The sequence below is a fragment of the Leptinotarsa decemlineata genome, unplaced genomic scaffold (genome assembly GCF_025532065.1).
Source record: "Leptinotarsa decemlineata unplaced genomic scaffold, Ldec_3_MD MMD2_tig00078422_RagTag_RagTag, whole genome shotgun sequence".
Classification (NCBI taxonomy): Eukaryota; Metazoa; Arthropoda; class Insecta; order Coleoptera; family Chrysomelidae; genus Leptinotarsa; species Leptinotarsa decemlineata.
In genome coordinates this window covers 10,973,225-11,000,670 of record NW_027412747.1, presented here as the reverse complement: position 1 = coordinate 11,000,670, position 27,446 = coordinate 10,973,225, and the positions used below count along the sequence as shown (strand labels likewise).

At 35.4% G+C, this 27,446-nt stretch overlaps 1 protein-coding gene across 4 annotated transcripts in view; it reads right to left on the bottom strand.

The window, feature by feature from the left end:
- The window catches only part of LOC111510846 (putative ferric-chelate reductase 1 homolog), an 85,943-nt gene that overhangs the window by 20,947 nt on the left and 37,550 nt on the right, over window positions 1–27,446 (bottom strand). For 3 of the 4 annotated variants that reach the window (XM_074186322.1, XM_074186321.1, XM_074186323.1), the window contains exons 2-5: window positions 15,941–16,350; window positions 12,119–12,506; window positions 9,038–9,194; window positions 1,275–1,726 (exon numbers count right to left, since the gene is read on the bottom strand). In XM_074186322.1, coding sequence (XP_074042423.1) covers window positions 1,275–1,726; window positions 9,038–9,194; window positions 12,119–12,506; window positions 15,941–16,341 — 1,398 coding nt within the window. In that variant the 5' untranslated portion in view covers window positions 16,342–16,350. Of the gene's footprint in view, window positions 1–1,274; window positions 1,727–9,037; window positions 9,195–12,118; window positions 12,507–15,940; window positions 16,351–21,734; window positions 21,866–27,446 lie in introns of those variants that run through there. The other variant, XM_074186320.1, reaches the window with a different exon arrangement.

Below are 27,446 nucleotides of genomic sequence, written 5' to 3'. Positions count from 1 at the left end.
TACTTATTCCGTCGCGAATGTTTGTCAGGTGTCTCCTTCTACTGTGTAGAGACGAAAACCATTGCAAGGCATCCTACCTATCTCCACAATATTTGTTCTAGTGACGAATGTACATTTTTTCAAACGGCAATGTGCCGTTATTGTAGTGACACCAACCCTCACGTTTTCCAGGAAACGCATACCCAATACCCAGAAAAAATTAACGTTTGGGCAGGAATATTGGGAAACTATATTGTAGGACCTCTATTTATTGATCTAAATTTAACAGGGGACCTGTATTTGAATATGCTGGAAACTACTGTTGACCCTCTCATCACTGAAATCGTCGAAGCGAATTCCAATGAATTCGATATGAATATTGTATTCCAACAAGATGGAGCACCACCACATTACTCCAGACAAGTAAGAAACTATTTGGATACTGCTTTTTTCGATCGTTGGCTTGGCCGTCGAGGTCCTACAGAATTGCCAGCCCACTCGCGAGATTTGACACCTTTGGACTTTTTTATGGGGCTATTTAAAGCAAAAGGTGTACAATACTGAACCTGCTTCAATATTGGATATACGGCAGATAATGATATATGTTTGTAGAAATATTGACGTTACTGTTTTCCAAAATGTTCGGCGTGAAATATCGAATAGGCTGTTCATATGTCGAAAAGTTGAAGGCAACCATTTTGAGCATCTTCTGAACTGACCTCAAGCTTATCACCCCATGTTATGTAGTTAAATGTCAATGTATTCAGGCAATTATTAAAAGTTTTGCCATTTTGTAGTAGTTGAAAATATTGACATTATATTCTAGGGTTGGGAAGCATTTGTCAAGAGCTTCAAAAATATGTATCACAAGACCCCGCCTTTCTATTCAATTTTTTTCAGATAGCGCCCATTCGCCATCTTGAAAGTTTTATCTGTCAACTCCTCTTCAAAATGAAGTATTCATGCATTAATTTCATTATCCCAAATTTCAATTTTTTTCAGTTGACCCGTTCAAGAAATAAAAGGGGGGGGGGTATATAAGAGCTACAAATAATTTTCAGAAATTTAAAACCACATTTCAAACATGATGCCAAAAGTGTATCATTCTTTCAATTGAAAGCGCTAAGATGCTTCGCAAGAATTGAACTGTTCATGTCTGGTACACAATTGGCAAGTCTGTGATGCTAGTTTTGCTCTTATTCATGAACAGATTTTGATTTGGCATTTTTTTATATTCGTTGAGATTCCTTTTCTTCAAATTGGAATTACCAACATGTGCTCATATTCAAACTCACATTACTCAGCCGATCAGCTCGATAGGGATTTGTTCCGGTCCACGACATGTACGTTTCAACTCCGTTTCCAGCTTTGACGCACTCGATAACAGAATCTCGTCCCATCTTGTCATCATCAGACAACCCAACCCCCACCCAAGCGGCACTGCGGTCAGCCTTCATTTCGAAATCGTATTTATCCCCGGTAACAGTCACGGCGACAACAGCTTTGCAGTTCTTCGACCTGTCGCAGTTTACTGGTGTTCCGAAGCATAACTTGGTGTCCCCGCATCCGTCGTAGAAGGGATCGAACTCGGTAGAGGCTTCCGTAACGGGCTCTGGGGAGAAGTAGGGAGGCGTGGTCAAAAATGGTCTTCTGGGGGGTGTGTTAGGCACAGCTGATGAGTAGCTCAGTAAGGACACAGGTTGGGCACTGGCTTCTCTGGAGAGATCATGAAAACCCACGGAATTTGCTAGAAAAAATATAATTTCATCACGAATTCATTTCAAAAATCAGCAAATGAGGGTAACTTCACTAATAATAAAATAATAAAAAACAAATATTGAATGCAAAACATGCATGTTTTGATTGATTCCATAGTTACGGTTTACAATGTCATTTTTATTGATTAGAATAAAAATAACAGATCAAATATAATGTCATTTTAGTGACCAGTTACGTGGTCATGGTTCCCACGACACGGCCATTCACACGAAGATTCAGCTGAGTAAGAGATATTCCAGGAATCCCTTATCTCGACATGCAGTTAGCATCCAGTTAACATTATATTAAGTATTACTATGTTTGTAGCTCTCGTAAGAGACAGTCGTCTCTAGTTTGTAAAATAAATTATTTTTTAAAAGTTATTTTCTCGTTCCAATCATTTAATTGGCGCAGTCGGTAGGATTTGTGCAGCGTGAAAACGAACTTTTTGCGTCGTGGAGTTTCAACCCCTTCAGCACAAATTCAACAAGAATCCTTCGAGGACCACTCAGAACGAGCGGACAAGGAGACGACACAGCCCCAGAGGAGCTGCAAGGAATCAACGGAGAAGGAACTGGAACTTACAAGTAAGTGCCAAATATTTCCTTCTTGCCTTCACGAACCCTCTGTATAAGGACTTCGGTGAAGATATATAGTACCGTTCATTGCGAACAAATTGTTGTCTATTCGAGACGAGTAATTTTAAGTAAATATTTATTGAGAAAAACAATTATTTATATATGAGTGAAATTGACGATATTTTATCACGATTGAATAGTTTATCATTTCAAGAAAGTTCAGCAAGTAATACTGAAAAGTTTGATAATACTTTTCAGCCCACAATGGTTCCACCAGTCCAGTCCCAACAAACTCAAATAAATTGGAACCTTTTCAAATCTAGAATAAACAATTTAAAAACTTTTGATGGTGATAGCAATACATTGAACAAATTTATCAGTAGATGCGATGCTATAGTTAATGCGTACAATGTGTTTGATGATGCTTCACTTAATGAACACATTCTTGAATGTATTAAAGAAAAACTGACAGTTCAAGCTGAGTATATGGTTGGTAACAGAACCGAACTCAATTATTGGGACGCCTTTAAATCTGCTCTGAAACAAAGTTTTTCGGATAGGAGAGATTTGGACTGTTTAGTTCAAGAATTAACTAGAAGTCGTCCCCATAGGGTTGAAGATCCAATTACTTTCGGTAGTAGAATTCAATTAACCAAAAATAATGTAATTCAGAGTCAGTAACAATCCAGACTTAACTCCACAAGAAAAACTTTACCGCACGACTCACTATGATAAAGTAGCCCTCAGTACTTTTATTGCTGGTATTTTAAGAAATAATATGCATCTCAAAAAGCCAGCCTCACTGGAAGATGCCATGGCATACGTAAACGAGTTCGAAAATTTTGAAAAAATATATGGTTCGTTAAACGATTATAAACCAAAGTTTAATACTTTCGGTAGACAATCCATCATGCCAAACGTCAACCAAAAGGCCCTAGATTCATACAACCTCAAAGAAAAAAATTTCAAAATGAATATTTCTCTAACCCAAATTATTTTTCAAAAAATGAACAACATTTTTTCAATCCACAATTTTCAACTAGACCTAATTGGCCAAGCCAACCTATTAGTATCCAACCCAGACAATTACCACCGCAAAGGTACCCTACAAACCGAGAAGTTTTCGGACCTCCTCAGAATGTTTTTAAACCAAAAAACATTCCACCTAATCAATTACCGAAACCGGAACCCATGTCCACTACATCAAAAAACCCAACAAAAATGTCTTTTTTTCTCAACAAAACATCACTTTTAGGAACCCCAATAATTAATGAAAACCTCAAAAAATGTTTACTGCGAGTCAAAAACCGAATTTTATATCTGAGGAATTATTTTATAACGAATACGATAAATTTCCTCAATATAATGACACTGATCTTACCTAAAATTGAAATGAAAAATATCGAGAAGTCAACAATATGTAGGTATATGAAACACAAAATTTTATGAAACACGAAATCAACAATATTGTGGACCGATTGAAACCAATCCACAAATTTAACAACTCCGAAAATAACACTACCATTTTTGGCGTTTTTGCAAGAGTTACTATCACAATAATTGTCCTGATATTGGCAGCTTTTAAGAAAAATTGGATTAAAACCCGTATATTGGGATGCTGTTGCGTAAAAAATACCCCAAAAAGAAGAAAATACCATTGACGAAGATATGGTTCCAAGCCGCCAAAATAATTCCATTATTTTTTCAGCCTAAGGAGGGAGGAGTTACGTGGTCATAGTTCCCACGACACGGCCATTCACACGGAGATTCAGCTGAGTAAGAGATATTCCAGGAATCCCTTATCTCGACATGCAGTTAGCATCCAGTTAACATTATATTAATTATTATTCTATTTGTAGCTCTCGTAAGAGACAGTCGTCTCTAGTTTGTAAAATGATTTTTTTTAAAAAACTCATTTTCTCGTTCCAATCATTTAATTGATCACTGGAGAAATACAAATACTATTTCGACATTCAATGAAAATATTTTGATTGCTCATTCTCAAGAATTTATGGAAACTATGAAATCATCTAGTAAATGGACACATTATTCAATAATAAAATCGTTGGTAAATATCAACCATTATATAGACAGACAGAAGCTACAAGCTTTGTTGGAGCGAAAGTCCGAAGGATATGTTTGAAAAAATCAAAAATATTTTCACCTGAACAAATAGAACCGTTAATCGACGAGGACCCCGATGAAACGTTTTCATTCAGAAAAGTAAGTATCTACCTAACATTGCGTTTTTTTAAAATTTTGTCGTTATTACATTTTCTATTCGATTGATGCATGCACATTTCAATTATTTCAAGAAAACTCGAAGTAAACGATATTGTGCACATTTAAAGTTGGCGACACTCTCAAAGGCCAAAAAACAAATACATAGAAATAAACCGGCTGCGAACTAGTCCACGTAGACTGTAGAATTGGCAGTTCATTTTAGATAATTTTCACTAAAGGGTTTTATGATTTGCTGAATAGTCACAAAATTGAATTTGAAGTCATGTTATGGTGACGAATAGAAATCGGGGAATGCTGGATGGTTATCGCCGTCGTGTTCAGTTCAAGAACTGATCGCGATTTGAGTGTTGAAATTCGATATTGGTGCAGTTATAATTAATTGGAATTTTTGGTATCTGTTCAAAATGTGGCGTCCTTGGATAAGTACTATTAGTAATAACGAGTATGACAACAACGCAAACTTTTTCCATTGTAGTGATTCCAATAGCGATGGTGAACAATGCGAAAAAGAGATACCAGTGAAAAAGATTCGGTCGCATTTGAATATTGATATACAGAGAGTATGTTTCGATGTATATAAGAATCTACATCTCAATTTGTATTTTGAAGATTACTATATTAAAAATCAACTACTTGAAGTTTCACAAACTAAAACATTTGAAAAAGTGTATGCCCTTGAGAGTATTGCAGAAAAGTAAGGACACACCGTACTAAGACTTCCCCCTTATTTTTGTGTTTTCATTTCCATCGAGTTGATTTGGAAAAAATTGAAACGAAGCATCAGGAGTGAAAATAATTTCCCAAAATTTAATAAGAACGTAATAGAGCTAATTAAAGAAGAAGTATCCAATATTACCGAAGAAGACTGGCAGAAAAGGATTGAAAAATTAATTTTAGTTGAAAAAGACTATATGGAGATTGGACACTTCCATATTAATGGTGAAAATAAAATCATTATTGATGTAAATGACGACAGTGATATTGAAACAGAGAATATGGAAGAGGAATTATCAGAAGCTTTCGAAGTTAGTGAAGTGTTTTTGAAGCGATCGATTGTGTATATATATACAGCATAATGGATTAACGGGGTCTCTCAGTCAAAAAATCAAAACTCTGCTCTACTTTGCCAAGCTTGCGCGCCTAATGGGAAGCTTCTTCAGGGCCTATAATTTATTGAGTTGTTAGTTTTTTTCCCATCGAAAAACATTACAAATCATACTTACCGTAAAAATTGTTTTTAACTCCCTAACCATATTATTAAAGGAGAGCTGTTGGTATTGTGAAAAAACAGTTCATGTCCTTTGCATCACTATAATGCACCTGCCCACTCGTCATTGCTTGTTTGTAATTTTTTGGCCAAAAACAACACCGTAATCATGCCTCAGCATAGGTTGCACTATATCGTTCACTTGAACTATAACTTGTGTAGATTTGAAGTAGACTACATTATGAGACGCGGGTTCGAAGCTAGCCCCTAAGTCATGCTGTTTATTTCATTTTTTCGTCGAAGGCATGAACTACATGACCTTAAATGTGAAAATGTCAAAGATATGAAGGGAATCTTGATTGTTATTATGGTAGGAATCAAAAGTACAACGAACATTTACAATTACCGGCAAATACTACAAAATTAGTAAAAAATAAATGAACTCACGCCCTAGATCTTGCCCCACCCCATCTTTTTTCGTTAATTATTTCAATGGAAAATGCACAATCCAATTAATGAATTTGGTAATTTAAGGAAGCAAATAGCAACATATTCAATTATGCCTGATCCGAATTTATATACAGGGCATTGTTTGCGAGTACATCTGCAACCGTATCAGTTGATGCCGGTGCTGATATTACTGCATCAAAACGTCATGGTGGCTGGAAATCTAATTCTGTGGCGGAAGACTACATCGAAAATTCAGTTCAAAATAAAATTTGTATTTCCAATGCATTGGAAACACGTGTTGCGTTTTTGTAAAATCATTTATTGAAAATCTCACAATTAAGTGAATTTTAAATACTTCAGTTATGGATTTTCATCAAGTATCTGCCAAGTCCGTCATATATAATATTGAACACTATTCCTTCCATTTCCAGATCAGTGGGACCTGGAATAAACTTTTTGAATTGCACAATAAATAATCCTAATATTTTCAAGTAATCGGATCAATTACAATTATTATGTTCGATGTAAATATGAATAGAATGTTTATATTTTTCCTGTATACCTGGTAATACCCAAGCTAATACCATTAATTGCAATTTTGTAGAATGTTTTAAAGAAATACGAGTAATTACTGTGTATTTATAATTCTTCATTATTTATCGGGTGTAGAAAAAATAACGTATGCAACTATCATGTAATGCTTATTACATGATCGTTGCATAACGCTCAAATTCCAATAAGTATATAATCTGAAGTGTTCATTAAACACAACCCAAACCGAGATTTTCTTGAACTACCTGTTGACAACACACTTGTCTGGTTTTTCCAAATGCCAGAACATCAACCGTCAAAATGCACATCTTTTTATATTGGACGATCGATATGTTGGTGAAGATTTGGAAAAAATTTGGAGTATGCAGCAAACTACAGCCGTTATCATTTCTATATTCAACTTAACATACCACGAGCTACACTTTTCAAAAACTCTTTCAAATAGAGAAAAAAATCTTCACGAATGAATTGAATTTTGTGTGAATCTACACCTCCGTTTTATCTTACAATCATACAAAAATACTCTGACTCATCAAAACTGTCATCAACTATTCAAATAGTGCTGCATTAATTAATGAAGTTTCCTGATAGAAAAGTGTCCTGTTAGAAGAGGCAGTATCAAACATTACTTCAATAATAAAAAAGACTATGCATTTGTATTATATGTTCGTATCAACGGCTGATAATACTACATATATCCACAAATGATGACACTACATATATTACCAAATTTTTAATGCACGAACTGTGAATATTCAAGGATATTCAAGGCATGCATTGAGTTCCATCCCCAACAATGGTGTCAAAGTTTTTTCTCGAAAGATTGTTATCGACACAAACTAACACGAAACGTTTCTAACCAATGACGAAACGTTAAAAAGTTGCCCAACTTTGCAAGCCAAAATGTCTCCAACCCTCTCTTGATTGTATATACACTAGTTATTAAAAAAATAAGAATACAATATATTGCTTTGCTGACGACAGCACACTTGTCTCGTCATTCCATTTGGATTCCAGGACATCCGCTACGAAGGCACATCTTCAGCTGCAGCAGGAGGTTTCATATCTTAATGAGGATCAGAATGAGAGGATGAGAATCATCAATTGAGCGCAAGGGTTTGCTGACCTGCTAAGGGTGATGTTGTATTCACCGTGATATTCACTGCTTCTGCTGCTCAATAATTTGTGCAAGGGAGTTTCTCAGGATATTCTGCATTTGAATATTCAATAGTCGCTTCCTGGCTGCACCATTCAGCCTCCCAGATTTGTTAATCAAGAGTTGGAGAACTGACACCTTTTTTTGTCTCCAGGACCGTTGGCGTCATCAAATCGAAATCAATCTTTTCTATACACAAGGTAGAGCCCCGCTTCATCACGATATGACATTAATACGCTGAGTTAACTCCGGGTATCTCGAAGTTATTTTTCAGTGACACAGAGTGGAGTAAGAGCCACTGAGTGCCAGAGTGTTTAGCCCATGACACCCCAAGAATTACCAGTGGAGTAAAAGGGCAGAGTCTGAGAGAAACCACGGAATTGAACATGCTATTTTAGCAGGCCACGATGAATCTTCCGGTATTTTATGTGGCTACTCTTAACTCAAGTGTCCAGACCCTCTCAGTTGTTTAGGAGTATATGAGCGTGGAATAAACGATTCAGAATACAAATTTATAACTCATAAACCATTTCAGTACTATAAAACGTTATAATTGAATCGAATTGACAAACATTTTTCCCGCGGTGGTGATTTTGTTTCTCCTACAGTTTCGATGATTACCAAATCTGTTGGACTTTAGACTGATCTTAGGATTATCTTCACAGAAATTATCTCTTGTGAGTGTCATTGTTCCACCTCAAAGTAAGCATACGTCTTTTCGGCATCTCTGATTCCGTTACGATAGCGTGCATGTGTTGGTACAAGAAGTGTAAGAACATTCGTGTGAAATGAATGGATTACCTTATTTCTCCAGTTTTTTAAGTGCCGAAGATGTATCTACTGATGTTTCAAAGCGCATTGGATAATTGAGCTAGTGAGATGCAGAAAAAACGGGGGCTGAGGAAATCACCCTAGAACACACCCTTCTGAAGGTGATCTCCCTTGTTTCGAATCTAGTTTGACCAGATTTAGTAATACATCTTCATATAGAAGGTCATCAGAAAGAGTTCAGACAATCTCAATATTTTAAAACCTCTTTCAAAATACTGGTTGCAACATACTGAATAAAATTTCTAACCTTCCCTAGTATTACAGAAAATTAATTATAGTCACCTTCTACACTGGAACCAGAAGCTACTAGTACATGAAAAGTATTTGATGTCAAATCAAAATCCTGATCGTTCACCGTCGTTTGAGAACTTCGTTCAACAGAACAGTACAGGGTGTCTCCAGATATACTGGCATTCAGGAGTTGAATTCCGACGTAGGGCTGAAAAGACAAAACACTCATTCAAATCATATCACCTTGTATTATCTGAAGTCATTTCGTAACATTCAACTTTTTTCGACTATTTCAAATTTGTAATTGTTATTCATCGAATTATTTGTATAGGTATGTATATTCGATGAAAGAGATACACTGACGTGAAACTTCAAGCAAGAAGTAGTGAAATCGCACAAAATAGCTTATGACAATGAAGAATTATGGAGTCAGTGTCACATGATCAGAAGTTGCTGGCAAATCTAGGAATGGACACCTAATCATATTTTTCGTTCGTGTACCCCTTCTTTAATATAAAAATAGTGCATTCATTGTTGGTTATCGTGAGTAGTTCGTTCTATTCACGCAGTCAAAGGCTGTATGAACGTTTATTCAATCCCATCTGTGGTATTTTCGATTTTCACTACATATAATTCTACTGGGTGTGTCAAAAAGTGACATGAACCTCTTGAATTTTATTAGGAACAGTTTCTCAGGATGATTCTTGAAATCCACGATATCCTAGTGGTCTCAGACAACTCATAGTATTTAGTTACGTGATAATGAATGCATGAATGGAATTCCTCTAATTTTTCACTCATTCCTATAGTAAAAGACAAAAAAGTGAATATTTTGTTCCAAAAATGAACATCCGTTTTATCGTCTTCTCGTAAAACATTAACCTCACTCGAAGCTGAGAACTACATGACTATCGTCTTGCTCAAATGGTACATCAAGTTGAGGGTGGGGAATGAATGGTTCCAATAAATTCGGCACTTCTCATTTCTACAACAAATTCAATAACCACATAGCAAAAGGCAACACCAGTTTTTCGTCAATACGAAACATTATTACTTTTCCAAAGTTTGAGCTGATCTGAGAATAATGGCCCTAAACAGCCATAATGAGTCAATAATGAGAGCCTTTTCTTTATCATAATAATTATCATTGTTTTTTTTTGTTGAATTTGCCACACTATAAAATTATTATCAGATTTGTTTGATAATTCTGATCATTATCTTCGTTCTAGTCAATTCTTCCCTAAATTTCATTATTTGGGATAAAACCGCGACACGTTATGTTGGCTTCTTCTTTTTTTAATAATGGTTCTCAGTCATTTCTTCAGACGACAGAATCCAGAATTGCATTTCCATCAGTCATCGCTATTTGCATGTTCAGTTTACTTTTTGTTTTCGTTAACCTGCGACTTCTTTTGAATATTGGGGTCCTGTATCTTTTCTCGTATCTTAGAAACTTGTTATCTTTTCAAAAATTCGTTCGTTTCTTGTTAATACATTATTGGGCCTTGATCTAGAAACTTCGTTCTCTTTCGTTGCTTGTGGTTCACTTCCTCTGTCTTATAATTTGTTCTTCCTCGTTCTGAACATTTCAATTGGGAATACGACTTAATTTTCTATTTGACTTTGTTATATATATTTTCCATCACTTTCGGTTCTGCGAACATTTTCCAACCTTGACTTGAATATTATATGTAGGCATCAAAGTTACAAACATAAATACTAATTTTTTTCCAACTACCAAACTTTGCAAGCAAGGTGAATATCCTGAATATTCTGGAACACCCTCAACATCCACTTACGATAGGATAGATAGCTGTGATGAAGTTACGGTTTTTGCGAGGTGAACTACCGAAAAGACATAGAAAAGTGATGCAAACGCTGATTTTGATTTCGAGAATGCAAACCTGAGAACCATCGAAAAATTCATCAAATCTGAGCGTCCACCCACCGGCGATATGATGGAAGTTAAATTCGTTAAGAATATGTTATCGACGGTCTTCAAGAAGGGAGATACAGAAAAGCTTCACCAACTCCAACAAAGGCAAAAAATTGCCAGATTACTTGATTATCAAGGACACGAATGGCCTAGAGCATATGTTTCAGTTATTACTACGAAGCAAACTCTAAAACATCCACTAGGAGAGATTGAGCCCTCACATGAGTGCTTTGATATTGATTCTCCTCACCGTAATCTTCCTTTCAGGTCACCAAATTGACTGAGATGCTTTCCTAATCTCTTTATTCCTTCTGGAAAGTAATTTTGCTCGAGCCCTTCGAAACAGTGTGAAGGCTCGACCATGACCTCATTGTTTATGTTCATGTTCATATGATGTCTTCCGAAACATTTTATAGATTTGGAGATAGAACTCCAAATCGCAGAAGTCAGGCGAATTGTTTTGCTGGAAGAAAATCATTTTGACAAACAAATCAGCACGTTTTTCTTCAACTCGCAGTCCAATTCAAATGCATAGTACTGATCAGTTGTTGATTCAGGCTTGTCCAAATAATCAAGTAATTTCTTTTGTAATTCGAAAAATTTTTGTCATAATTTTTTCGGTCCATAAAATGCTCTTGGCCTCCTTCGATGAGCCCACATTGCTTTTTATGCTCTATGGCGGTCTAACATGATCATATCATCGACTTCATTGGCGGATTCTGATGTAGTGACGGTTTTTTGTGAATCTGTATGTTTATCTTTCGCTGTTCATAACGGAGGGACAGTTTTGATTACTGCATCATCGTTTTGTCATTCAAGTGAGAGACAATTTAGTGAACGATATTTTACTTTCTCCATTCAGAGAACAAAACCAATTGTTTTTGCTTGAAATTTCCACAAACATTTTGAATAGCAGATAACAACGAAGGCTAGATTCATGTCAAATTATTCTTATAGACGTATCCCACTTCCTTTCTCGAGGATTCATTTACAGAAATATTATATTTTAGGTTTTGAATCCAATGAAAATCTCCATTTTGGTACAAGTTTCGATATCAGATAATCTCACAAATTTTGTCAACATAGTTGTGCATTTCTACCACAGATACATGAAAAATATAAGAAATCTCTCAAAATTGTCAACGTAGTATACCATCTATATTAACAAAAAAAATCATTTTGAACGATTTACTCACGTTGCTTAATCTTATCGATGAATATGGTGTAATCGACGTCCATGCCATGAAAGCTTCAATTCGTCCATTCGGAGTTTTAACGCACTCTATCACGGAATCATTTCCCATTCTGGCATCCTGAGATAGCCCAACCCCAACCCAAGCTGCGTTTCTGTCAGCTTTCATATCGAAAACGAATTTACCTCCCACAGACGTTACCACAACCGCTGCCCTACAGTTTTGCGATTGAACACATCCTTCTGGTGCCCCAAAGCAATATTTGGTGTCGAAACAACCGGCATAGAAGGGATCTCCTCCAAAGTTGTCGCTTGTGGATCTCCTTGACACTTGTACGGTGGGAGATTCAATACCAACCCAGAAAGTGTTGTAATTTTGGGCTACTGTCGAGCTGAAAATAATATTGAAAGTATAAGCATAGTCCAGCAGCATAGTCCAACTAGAGTAACATATTATGGTTCTCGATAATATCATTGGCTGAAAAATGTATGTTGAATATTCATTCTGCAATAAGGTTGAGAAAGGCGAAGATTTATTCGCACTGAAGAGAAACAATGCAATACGCATACATACAGACGGCTCAAAAACCAAAGAAGACTCAGTAGATGGAGTTTATTCCAGATCACTAAGCCTAAGGATCAAATAAGGAATGGGAAAAAATACCAGCGTGGTTCAAACAGAACTGGCTGGTATCATGATGTATTTTTCTCAATCACGTGGGGACTATCCTGGTCAACTCCAATGTCTGGCATGGAAAGTAGGCCTCCTGTGAGGTATTTCAGAGAATCGCCCTTCCATGTCTGCAGGGTAATAACGGCACTCATCAGCTGAAAAAGGCTTTCCGGGGGTTTTTTGATGACATGTAGCTAGCCAAACAGGAAGACTAAGGACTCAGATCACTGAGCCTAAGGATTAAGTGAGGAATGGAAAAAATACCAGCGTGATTCAAACAGAACTGGCCAGTATCTCAATCGCCACAAAATAAATAACCAGGAAAGGAATATCTGGCAAAAACATAACAATCTGCACTGATAGCAGACAAGCCCTATTAGCCTTGAACAGACAACGTGTTACCTGAGGCTAGTATTAGAGTGCCACCCAGATTTAACCAAAGCCTCGGTATATAATAACATTATTCTGAGGTGGGTTAAAGGACACGACAGGAGTAAAGCTAATCGCATTGCCGCCTCTTCAGCCAAGGAAGCGGCTGGACTAAGAAATTTAGTACCCAGTGATACCTACGGCCTAGTGACTTCGACAATTGCGGAACTAGCCGAACATCACACCCATGCTCAATCTCTATAGAGATGGAATAAGTCAAATGATGCAGTCTTGTCAGGATCACCCTGGGCGACCCTGGAGAAGTGGCGCCGAAGAAATATCTGACTATATCCAGGAAAAATATACGCTCAACAGTAGGATTTCTGACTGGACACTCTCAAATAAGGAAACCACGTCCATATTATGGGGCTAGTGGACACACCTCTATGAAGGATCTTTGAACAGGAAGATGATACTGTCAGACATGTCTTATGTGGGTGTCCGGAGTGTGTGTTCGGCGAGTCTTGACCTACACCTGCCGATATAAAGGAGATGTCTCCTAGTGACCTGTCCACTTTCCTGGAAAGGACAGGATGGGCGATCATCTAGGAGAACATCTACTCGGAAGGATGTACAATGGGTGACATGTGGCCTAAGTGCTATGGGCGTACACTCATCCTCCCTACTCTACAGATACAGAGACCGTTGAGAAAGAGTGAACGTACGTGTTTTGTTATCAGCTCCATGACATACTGTTGGTGATACTATAATAAAACAGTTTCATTTTCATAACTCAGTATAGACTTGTTCAATCTGCCACTTGAAGATGATTACTTGGTGATTGAAACACGTGTCGAGGTGTTAAAAGTAACGGTTTGGTGTTGGGATAGAACTCCAGTAACATTCATAACTCATATTTATGTTGGATTTTAAAACCTAGAAATTGTATGTATCGAAACAAAAATTGTACTCAAATTCACAACCCCAGAAAGTAACCACAAACATAGAGTAGCACAAATCAGAAAATCACAATTCCGAATAGAAAAGACTGAAGACAATGGAACATAAACTTCATGGTAACAACAGTACATGCACAAAAACAGACAAAACGCTTGACTATATACAAACCACTTCTGCTTCAATTTCACCAAAAATCCAAACAACAAATTTCAAATCATAATAAAAAAACTTCAGATCTGGGAACATTATCCGTAGTATCATCACAAAAACCAGGCCACCAAACGCGGACTGCGATTCCAAGAATTGCATTTACCGGATTTACCCTGCGAGTGCGGAGAATCATACATCGATGAAACTGAAAGGCCATTGAAAATTCGCAATGCCGGGCACAAGAAATACACACAGCTAGGAGAAACCAGCAAATCAAGAGTAGCAGAGTATGTTTGGACTCATCAACATAACTTCAAGTGGGCTTAAGATGAAATCATCCACAAGGAGGAACACTGGTTTAGGAGAAAATTCAAAGAAGCCGCATATATGTTGTACAACAACGCAGTTAGCCAAGCTAGCGTAGGGATACGCAACATATGGAAACCTCTTATTGAGCGGAATACGACCAACTCCCGCCAAACGGTCAATTCCCGCTAAAATCGATGAAGAGGTGAAATTGAAGAGGAGATAGGAGGGATAAGTCTCGGAGGGATAAGTCCAGAAGACGATTGTGGATACTAACAATCGAAACGTCGTGAAGTAACTTGGTTTAAAATCTTTCAATTTTTAATTTTCATTCATTGTTAATAATTTTTTTAATTTTCATCTCGTGTTAATAGTAAAATTTTTTGATTTTGGTTGTTGCTTATATTTTATTTCATTGTAATTTAAGTTTATTTTGCTTAATATAATTTTTTTTCAGGTATTCTCTTTTTATTTTTCTACAGATTCTTTCAGGGATTTCAATTCAATTTATATCATATTAGACAATAGAAGTCCGAACAAATGAAATACTCTCCAAATTGAAAAGTGTTGGAACACAAAATATGAGACTGCTTTGAAACATTGAGTAAACGATTTTCCATCCAAAATTAGGCAAATTTGCAACCAATCATATTCAACAAAAAATTGAAAAATTCCTGAAAATTGGAGACATGCTAGTAAAGGAGACTAAATTCGATTAACGTATATTTAATAAAATAATAATTCTCAATTTTAGTTATTTCATACATTTATTTCATTGATTTTGACTATTTTATCATTTCTGTAGCTTCTCATTCGAAACCATTGATTAGAAATCGGACTTGAATATGAAAATAACAAAAAAAAACAAATTCCGAATTTTGGAATGAAATTCGGTTGTTAAATCAATTTCCTAGCAACTTTTTCAAATAACTCATTTTGGTATCTCCAACGCGAAGAAAAATATTGAGAATTTTCCCTTTTCGCACGATCGCAATAGGCTGAGTTCAAGGCTGTCACTCGGGCTAAGTATTATTATGAAAATTAGGGCCCATGAAGTTCTACGCCTGTACCAAAAATTACTACTATAGAGGTGTCTTCCGGAGGTGCATATGATATGCTTTGTACATGGCTTTGCATACGGACCGCCTTTGGGGGCCTCGTTCAATATTCATATTCATACTTTCAGTATGACATCTACATGAAAGGAGATATATATTCTTACTTACACTCAGTTCCACTAGGTCAAGAATGTTGTGGAATAAGTCCATGGAAATTATGAGAAATATTTTGATAACTCATTTGATTATCTTCCTTGTAGGTGAGTTGAAATTTGACATGCTGTATGAGTTTAGAACATTGTAAACTTACTTGAATACTATAGGTCCTTCATACCCAACAGGAGGTACCCAAGTGACATCAAGTTGATCCTTTTCCTTTGTATCGCTATGAGTCACCGTATCTCCATGATCTGCGCAATTGATGGTATGTCCGTCAGTCACAGGGGAAGTCTGAAACGTCCCCAGAATCTCCCCTGCCGGAGTTCGGCCTTGGAGCATGAATCCCTGGAAGCGAACTCCCAACGAAGATCCAACTGAGACTTGAACTTTATCCCCGTGTTGCCTTGTCACTATGGAGTAAGGGGAAAGTCCAGGTTGAGCGGGGATTCCCCCTTGATGAAAGGGCATCATGGTCTGACATACTGATGTGGGAGCCCCTTGGGGTAGGGCGTTCGTTGAAGTGAAGAAAATGAGGAACAGTAGGAGGATCATCTCAGGAATCTGAAATAATTTTAAAAGATGAGTAAATATATCACATTCGTTCATGGAATTGTATGAGCAAATATTAAGTTGCTTTGTACAACTCTGATTATTTACAATTAATTGGTAAGTGAGAGTTCATCTCGAATGCCGTTCTCCAAATGAAAGAATTCTTAGAAAATAAGATTCATACAGTATTGGCAGGATTTCGAAAACGACATATTTTATTTAATTCATGAGGCTCTAGAGATAGATATCAGGTGAAAGTGACTAGGATTTTTGTATTTCTTCAACGGTATACACAGTGTCTGTGGTATAAAACACAAATTCATTTTGAGCTGAATAAAGGGTTTTGAAAAGTCCCGAACAGGTCGTATTTTCATTTCAATTTACTGCTTTTCGAAATAATTATTCAATATTTATTTTCAAACGGAACGCACTATTTGTTTATCTTGCGGACTTATTTTGCTGAGATGATTTCAAAAATATTACAGAAGTTTCATCAAATTGATACAGGGTGTTATGTTTAACCTGAAATATCTAGGTTAAATCCGGTCTCAAAGAACGACATATTGAAATTCAATGTCAGTCAAAAAAGTTTTTTTTATTATTCGTGTTTTAGTTACTTAATATTACAAACTTAATAATACTATATACCGGTAAAACAGAGAGTAGGTAAACAAGTAATAGTGAATATAAATAGTGAATACAAATACTGAACATTCTCTCCCGCAATAATTGATTCGAATTTTAAAAAAAATACTTCAATTCTGATTATTCTCGGAAAACTTCTCTTGGAATACATCAAGTATACAAAGTGTAGATACAGCTATCTTGAATGTTGTTCCAGAAGATGTAACATCAACCACTCTGATTTTGCCATCCTTCCTAGGGGACTATTAGGGTCATAAAATAGGACAATATCCCGTATTTTGAAATTTCTTTTCTGCTGGTGCCATATGTCTCGTTTTGCCAGAGATGGTACCATTTGCCTCGTTTTGCCAGAGATGGTAGATATTCTTTAGCTCATCTTTGCCAGAATAAATCTGTGAGCTTTTGTGCTACCTTCCATCTGTTTGATAAACACAAATCCCCTTCAATCATTCGCGACAGCTCATTAAAGTACCGAATAAAAATTTGAAGAAAGATGAAATACAAAGTTTTTCTTTCCCCCTATTTTTGTGTTTTCAATCCTATCAAGTTGATTTGGGGAAAACTGAAACAAAGCATTAGGCGTGAAAATAATTTTCCAAAATTTGATAAGAAGGTAATAGAGCTAGTTGAAGAAGAAATATCTAATATTACCGAAAGAGACTGGCAGAAAAGGATCAAAAAAGTAATTTTAAAATGCAGTTTTTTCGATTTGTTGGGAAAAGGATCAAATATAAAACCTTAATAAAGTCCGAAACGTTGGCATAAAACTAAATTGTTCATCTACGAATATTTTTGATCCCTTTCCCAACCAATCGAACACGTAACAGCACACCTAGATAATGACAAATGAGATTTTGTCGAAACGTTGGTGATATTAAAGATAATATCACATACACGGATCAAATACCCGAAAAAACCAGTTCAGCATAGTCCTATCCGTGAGAACTTCAGATTTAACATTCGATACCTTAACGGGGAGATGAGGTCAACTAAGAAGAAGAAGAACTCAGGTAAAACTCAACAACATTTAAGTAGTAGGTAGTAGAGCGTTTATGGACACTCTATCTCTGAACACGTAACGAATACCATTTTACCAGTATAGTAAGAAGTGAGTCGAGCAGGGTCAACTGACTTCCGAACACGTAACAGCACACCTAGATAATGACAAATGAGATTTTGTCGAAACGTTGGTGAAATTAAAGATAATATCACATACGCGGATCAAATACCCGGAAAACTCAGTTCAGCATATATATATATATATATATATATATATATATATATATATATATATATATATATATATATATATATATATATATATATATATATATATATATATATATATATATATATGCTGAAAGTATATTTTTCTCCTTTATCAAGAATATCTACAAAATAAAGATCATGTGAACATTATACAGCAATAGATATGTTACATATCTATTGCTGTATACAAATATACATTCCGAAAGCTTGAATAACAAAAAATAGTATTTCCATAGCCCGCAGATATTGACTGAAATACTCAAATCAAAAATAATTTATAGTTATATAATAACCAGTCAACTAAATTTGACCTTTCAATATATATATATATATATATATATATATATATATATATATATATATATATATATATATATATATATATATTTATATATATTTCGTTTATATAGATGAATAGGAAAGTAGGGATTCAACCAACAGAGTGATGATTGAAAATACTTCTGAATACTACTTACTCGCACTTGAATAGGTGTGAACCACAATAAACCCTTGCGGGTTGCGGTGGCGGGTCGAATAGATCCACTCACTTGTGACCTAATCCAACCTAACTACTTACTCACATATATATATATATATATACAATCGATCGCTTAAAAAACAATTCACTAACTTTCTTCGAGAGCTTCTGATAATTCCTCTTCCATATTCTCCGTTTCACTATCACTGTCGTCATTTAAATCAATAATGAATTTATTTTCACCATTGATATGGAAGACCCAATCTCCATATAGTCTTTTTCAACTAAAATTACTTTTTTAATCCTTTTCTGCCAGTCTTCTTCGGTAATATCAGATACGTTTTCTTTAACATACTTTTCAGCAATACTCTCAAGGGCATACACTTTTTCAAATGTTTCTGTCTGTAAAACTTCAAGTAGTTGGTTTTTGGTATATTTATTTTCAAAATACAAATTGTTATCCATTTGAAAACTTTGTATTTCATCTTTCCTCGAATGTTTATTCGGTACTTTGATGAGCTGTCGCGAATGATAAGAAGTGTTATCAAGAACCATTACACTATTCGCATCCAAATTTGGGATCAATGTGTTTTCAAATCATTTCTCAAAAATATCAGCTTTCATGTTCTTATGATAGTCAACATTGCCGTCCTCAAGTTTTTTTCCACATGATTTCAAAGAATTCGGAACCCATCTTTTATTTCCTTCGCAATGCACAATGATTAGTCGCGATCCTTTGTTTGCATGCATGTCAGGCGTACATATTCTCGAACCATCAGTCCACCCTTTTGTAACTGTGTCGTGAGTGTCATACCAAGTTTCGTCCAAATAGAAAATTTGCCGTTGTTCTTGTCTATATTTAGTTATTTGTTACGCAATTCCACTATTCTTCTGCTTTCCACAACTGCTTGACGTTTGTTTATTATTTTAAATCTAAATCCTAGTTTCTTTATCCAATTCTGAAGAGTTTTGTCAAAGCAGCTCACGTTATGGCCGGAAGTATTCAATTTCTTCCTTACATTTCAATTGTAGGAATCTCATTGCTTTTGTAACAGTCGTATATTGGTTTTTTTTTAATGATTTTATTAGACGAACATCTGAAGGTTTTGGTAATCCCGCATCAAATCACGTCTTGCGTTTATAAAGTTGGTTTTTGACTATTTTACGTACAGTTGAGAAAGGAATTTCAGTCAAATCTAATGTTGCTTGTAATAGTTTTTTCCCTCGAAACCAAACTTGATATGTAGATTCGTATTTACAATAAAACATAATCTCTGTGTTTCAATATCCGAATGCATCCGAATCTTATTCACTGGTATCTCTTTTTCGCATTGTTCACCAGCGCTATTGGAATCACTACACAGGAAAAAGTCTGCGCTGTTATCACACTCGTTATTACCATTAGTACTTGTCCACGGATGCCACATTTTAAACAAATAACAAAGCCTTTTAGGTAATTATAACTTCACCAATATCAAATTTCAACACTTCTGAACTGAACATTGACAACACGACTCTTCTAACCATCCTCACATTCTATTGGACACCGTAACATGATTTCAAATTTAATTTTATGACTCTTCGGCCAATCATAAAACTCGGTTAGTAAAAAATAAACAATACGAACCGCCACTTCTTCAGTCCACGTAGACTAATTCGTAGCGGCATTATTCCTTTGTATTGGTTTTTTTAGCATTTGAGTTCGCCGAAGCTTTAAGAATTAATATATTGGTTACTTGGACTATACCTATATACTACCTGTGCTGAAAACTCGGGCCTAACACATAGATGACGCTAGTCTTACTGCATTCACCGTTTTTCAGTTAGTGCTAACCTTCAGAAGAAAGCTGTTAAAATTTCATGACATTCTACTGATAATTTTGTGAGTGAGTTAAGAGTAACACTACTTTTGTTATTTTCAAAACAATCGATCAAAAACAATTTGTGTTTCAATTTTACAATGCTTGTTGATGGGAAAAAATACCGTTTAAGCGAAACAATGGCTTGAAAATTGTTATAAGGACTCCGCTCCATCAGAAACAACAATTAATTGATGGTTTGCTGAATTCAAACGTGGTTGTGGCAAAACCGATGATGCAGAACGCAGTGGACGTCCAAATGAGGCAGTAACACCAGAAAACATAAAAAAACCCACAAAATTGTTTTGAATGATCGAAAAGTGAAGTTGCATGAGTTAACTGATATTGTAGATATCAAGAGAACGTGTTGGCTTTATATTGCATGGGCATTTGGCGCTCTAAGCAAAGTGTGTGCTGTCCGAGCTCACTGTTGACTAAAAACAAGAACGTTTTGATGATTCCGAGCAGTTTGTGGCCATGTTCAAACAAAACAAACCGGAAATTTTGAAAATATATTGCGGCAGTTGATTCGCCAAGAGCATATGCAGGAGTAACTTCAGTGAAGAATCCTGCACTGACACCTGTCGGATATAATCCAACGCCCTTCATGATATTAGCCAAGGGAGTAGTTGTTCAGTGTAGGGAGTTAAGACTGGCCTGAACAAATTGTTCTTTCAGATGATTTGAGTGGCAATTGTGTTGGATCGGAATATTTCGATGGAGAATCTTTGGTTAACAAAATATTTGGAAAAATCACAGGAGTAAAACACACATGAGGGTGGATATCAATCTTATGTAGGGTGGCATCAATATCGACTAAAATTCATGTCAATGTATATTTTTGAATAAGAACGTGTCCTCATATTCATTCGTATATTATTGAAATTTTACCTTTCGTTCAACTCAAGCATTATCCTTATTCCTTATCATAATTGTCATGGAAATTAGAACAGCACTTCGATATTTTGTCCCAAATTTTCATAAGTAGAGGTGACCGCCCCATATAATTTCATTTAAATTTCGATGCAATTTCAATTGGAATTGGCATTCCTAATAAACTCGCGTCAACCATAAACAAATCATTTAAAATCAAGTCGTTAAATAATTTACCAGTCAAGGTCGTTCTCCACAATATATTAACTCACCCACATATTAAGAAACCCACAAAAGCTCACACGATATTTCAACATTCAACTATTTTCAATGACTGCAATCAAATGGAACCGACACCGAAATAAGAATGGCAACATTTGTAGGAAAAGAAGAAGGCGAAACCTTCGATGAATATGACTAATCACGTCATGAATCTCGCTCAAGGGAATTCCGTGTGGTAAAATAAACAACAGTCATTAGCCATGACTTCGCAGAATGTATAATGTCGCTCGAGGATAGTTTGAAATTATGTTTGCCGTCACTTTGGTTTTAAACCAACTTCCACACAGGAGATGGCCTCAATTCAATGTTTAATAGATTACTTGTTCATGGAGAATCTGATTTTATTATTAATCCAACAAGTTATTTAATTTTTGTATGACAATGTTTCAGTAGTTCGGACACCCATTGTCAAATATGATTCCACTACGATTCGAAATCTATTTAAGAACAATAAAGAAGAATTTCAGAGGCATCTAATACAATTTTTTTAAAAAGTTGAATAATTGGATTTCTGAGAGTTGTCTTTTTAATTGATCAATGAGTAACCCCTTCAAATATCTACATTCATGAACATCCTGTGTATAATTCGAAATTGAGTAAGAAACCCCTCCAGCAATCTTTGATTGTTCAAGGTATAGAATTAAACTCACTACAATGGGGAATGATCCTCAATTTGGGTTATTACAGCAAATGCAAGTTTGAACAAAATAAAGTTGAGTTTAATTCATAAGTTTTTCAAATTTACTTCAAAGGAATTTGTTTCTAATTCTCATATTGGCAACAGCGCCTATATCAAGTTGAAATAATTTATACGTACCTAGATATTCTACTTTTAAAAAAATTATCTTTAAAATCAATAATTGAGGCAAAATATAAATTATAGTTCAATACCACCTCCACAAGCCACATAAACAACAGTTGTTTTGTTATTTACTTATATAGAGGAAGATAGGTTAGGTGCACAAAATGTCATATGTCACAGAATGTCTCGGAACTCGGAACATAAGTAAAGAGAACAGCACGCCTCTGAAATATGTCATCTTTGTTTTTCTCATACAGGTAACACATTTATTGTCCTTTATTAGCTATAATCGATGTTGCCAAATGGTGAAATAGAAACGAATCTCTTTAAATATTAAATGCATTATTTCATTTTTCTTTTTTAAGTATTTAAATAATTTAAAAAAAAGGTTGAAATGATAAGTGTAAAATGCGTTATTTTAGAGCTCGTTTATGAAAACTACTTGATTTTCGTAAGGAGGAACATTCCCCATTAGGACTCGTTCTGTGGTAGTATGTACAGAGTGGGCCAAATTGAAAAATGTTACAAAGGAAACTCCTGTTTTTCAACTAAATAGATGATAATTGATGAATATATCTGAGGGTCAGATTTTATTACTGACTTAATGGTGAAGACCGCATATCGATATCTATTAATCGTTTCTGAGTTACAGCATGTTTTTCGAAATGGTGCATTTTCGGAAAGTCGCTGTAACTTTTTTCCTGTCAAAAATGTCTTGTTTTTGTGAAAACTTTTTCGAAGCACATTTTACGTAGAATACAATGATGTAGTGAACTTATTTTTCAAATGAGATATTAATAGTTATTGATGGATGAGACATCCTGTATATCAATGCATATTTCAATATAGCTTGAAATTACCTTTCCAAAAATGTAGCGTACTCGATGTTTCGCTAGAATCTTTTTTGAAATATAGAGCTTTAGGTTTTTTCATGTACACTTTGAAACGCACACTTTCATCAGGTAGGCTTTGGACGACGCGGCGATAAAACAGAAAGAAATGTTCCCATAGTAGCTATCAAATGCTGAGAAAGCTTTCCACAGCAGTAATTAAAACGTATAGTTTCAATCAAACTAATAACAACTTATACTATAGTGTCACTGTTTTTCTAGTATGAGAGCCGTGAATTTTTGGAATTTCTTCCTGATGATTCCCTGGCGCGAATGACTAGCTTCTTAAGAGGTTTAACCATCATGGCTTGCTGTCCGATGACTAACTTTTAGGCTTCGTTAAGTATATTTATGCCTTGTCAGGTAATCAGTTGTGTTGGTATCTGAATTTGTACCTGTACTTGTACCTTCGCTTGTACCTGTACTTGAACCTGGAACATTCACATTCTTGCTGCTTGTTGTCATTCTGTTCGTTATTCTCCGTGTGTTTGTGGATCTCTATTGCCTCCCGTACCAGTCGGCTATAGTATCCCTGGTTGGGGGCAATTATTTCTGTGTTTTCAAACAAAGTTATGTGGTCTCCTTCACTAAGCGTGTTTTCTGCCACAGCTTACTTGTCCGCTTGGCCTAGTCTGCAGTTCCTATTATGCTCTTTCAGTCTTGTCCCCATGGATCGTTTGGTGGTTCCGATATACACCTTCTCACAAGTGCACGGTATGCGATAGACCCCTGCTGCTGATAATGGGTCACTTTTGTCTTTAGCTGACTTGAGGCTTTCTTGTATCTTCCTCGTGGGTTTGAAGACTGTTTCTATATCATGTTTATCCAATAGTTTTCCAATTCTGCCAGAAAATTGGAATTGGAAAATGTATAAGGCGAAGCCCCGTCTTGTTGAGAATATATTTTTCTGAGCTGCTTTAATGACAATTCATCAACAAGGGGTTCAATATTTTGTCTTTAAATTTTTAAATACCTCTGTGATGTGCCATCTATAATGGCACTCTCACATGGCCGATAATTCTACCCCTGAAAACACCTGTCCACACACCAAATCCAAATCCACCCACGGCCTGATGACTTCGACAATTGCGGAACTAGTCAAAAGATACACCCATGCTCAATCTCTAAAGAGATGGGATGAAATCAAAGGATGTAATCTTGCCAGGATCACCTTGGGCGACCCTGGAAAGCTGGCGCCGAAGAAATATCTGGCGATGACCAGGAAAAATCTACGCCTTACAGTAGTATTTCTGACTGGCCACTGTCAGCTAAGGAAACACCTACATAATATGGGGCTAGTGGACACACCTCTATGCAGGATGTGTGAACAGGAAAATGAGACTGTCAGGCATGTCCTATGCGAGTGCCCGGAGTTATCGTCAATAAGAGAGTGTGTGTTCGGCGAGTCTTGGCCTACACCTGCCGATATAAAGGAGATGTCTCCCAGCGACCTGTCCACCTTCCTGGAAAGGACAGGATGGACGACGACCTAGGAGGACAACTCCTCGGGAGGATGTACAATGGGTCACATGTGGCCTAAGTGCGTGGGCTTACACTCACACTCCCTACTCTACAGATACAGAAATGGCACTCTCACATGGCCGATAATTCTACCCCTGAAAACATCTGTCCACACACCAAATCCAAATCTTCCGTAACTTCTCTGCTCCACAATAAAATGAGGATTTTGTTGTGCCCAAGTATCAGAATTGTAGCGGTTGAAAATGCCGGCTCTGCTCACATAAGCTGTCCAAGTAAATTTAATGAAAAATCACGCACTTGGTTAAAACTTTCCAGGAACCACTGGCAAAAGCTCTGCGGCGTTCAACATCTCCTGGTTTTGGGATTATTTTCAACAGCTCCTGAAACGACTATTTCTTTCAACTTCTCATCCCTATTATCTGATTCATATAATTTTGGACTTTTTTTTCATATTGACCACCATTAATCAGGTTGTGCCGCAATCTTGTGAAAATGTTTTTAATAGGTTGTCTTCTTTCTGAATACCTCTCGTGATACAAATTGCTTGCTGCTTCTATAGTCTAATCAACAAGTTCAAAAAAATGAACTTATCCTAAAAATATGAGCGATAGCTCATTCGATTCGGAATCACCTCTAGAAAAATGTTTATGCAGGATTTTGTTGCAGGTAAAAAATTGCAATTGTTATTAACAAAATAAGATTAAAACAAATGGTATTTAATTTTTCGTTAATAGGCACCTCAAAAAATATTAATATTTAAGCGATTTTGAAAAAAGTTCGTTGAAGAGGAGGAAATTTACAATAAAAAAGTCCTGACTCCCGAAACTATCTCCATTATTTATAATTTTAATTTGAAGTTGAAAATAGGGTTCCGCAAGGTCGTATTATAATAAATGAAAAAAAATGTATGGCACTTTTTTATATAAAGCTGTTTTTATAATTGTTTTGTGCTTCAGAAAAAAAATATAACGTTGGTCAATATTTTTTTATAACAAATTGTTAAACTAATAAACAATTAAATAATAAATGAAAGAATAAATTTTTTTACAAACTATTCAAAATTTTAAATTATGATTTTTAAAAGCATAATTATTTCTTAAATAATTAAGTAAACAATCGAAATATAAAAAAATCGATTTTAAACAACTGAAAATGAAAATTGAGAAATTTTTTTCCATAATTATCTCTAGACAACAAAATAGCAAAAAAAAATTTTTCAAAAATATTCAATTTCTCTATTTATTTAAAACAATTTAATAAACGAATTACGTAAAAAATTCATATCCTATGTTAATAACTGCCGTTGTTTGATGTTAAAACAGACATAGCTAAATATCAATTGAAAAAAAATGTTTATCAACAATTTTTAGAGATTTCATTTTGCAATAGTTATAAAAAATCATAATTAACAAATTGATGAATTTTTATGAACTTTTATCGCAGGATCGTAAGGAGTATATATTAAAAGGACTCCACGAAGTTTGAAATTTATAGACCAATTATTTATACCTTTTATCCTATTATTTATGCCAACGGAGATTGGGAAAAAATTTGTTAGTTAACAATTGAATAACTTTTTGAAAAATGGTAATAACACTTTTTTTCCACCGGACTCTATTCATTCAAGTGTTAAGAAGATACTAGATCTTTTGTTATAAAAAAATTATTTCTTTTGATAAACTCTCTTTAGCGGCAGCGCGCGGAAGCCTATTTTCAACGTCAAATTAAAAATATAAATGTTGGAGATAAAGTTTCGTGAGTCGAAACTTTTTTATCGAAAATTTCCTTCTCTTCAACGAGCTTTTTTCAAAATTTCTTGAATATTAACATTTTTTGAGTTATTGACGAAAAACTGAATACCATTTTTTTTAAATGTTTTTCAACTTGTTGATTTAACTACTACATTTGTATAAAACAGACTGTTATAAACCATTTTTCATAACTCTCATACTTCATTGCGAATGTGTTAGAAAATTGGCAAAAAATACTTATTGAAGAGCGTATTTACTGTCTGAACCAAAATTTGACAGCTACCAGTAATAATTTGCATTGTTTTATTGCCGCATCGTGCAAAGTGGCTGTTTTAAAGTCTTCATTTTCAAAGATGACTCTAGCAAAACATTGAGTGTGCTACACTTTTGTAAGGGTTATTTCAAGGTCTATTAAATTATGCAGGAATATACTAGGTGTCTCATTAAAAAATGCTTTTCCATCGATAACTTTCGATATCTTATTTGTAAAAATATTTTCCACACCATTGAACTCTACGTTAAATGTGCTTTGGAAATGTTCTCAAAGAAACAAGAAATTTTTGACAGGGAAAAACTGCAGCATTTTTTCAAAAATGCACATTTTCAAGAAAAACACCACCACCAATGTTCACCATTATGTTATATGATGGAATTGACCGATACTTAATGAAAATCAATAACTAACGTATTCAAAAAACACTTTATTGTGAGATTTTCACTAAACGATTTTACAAAAACGCAACAGGTGTTTCGCCATACAATGGCTTTTGAGAGTGA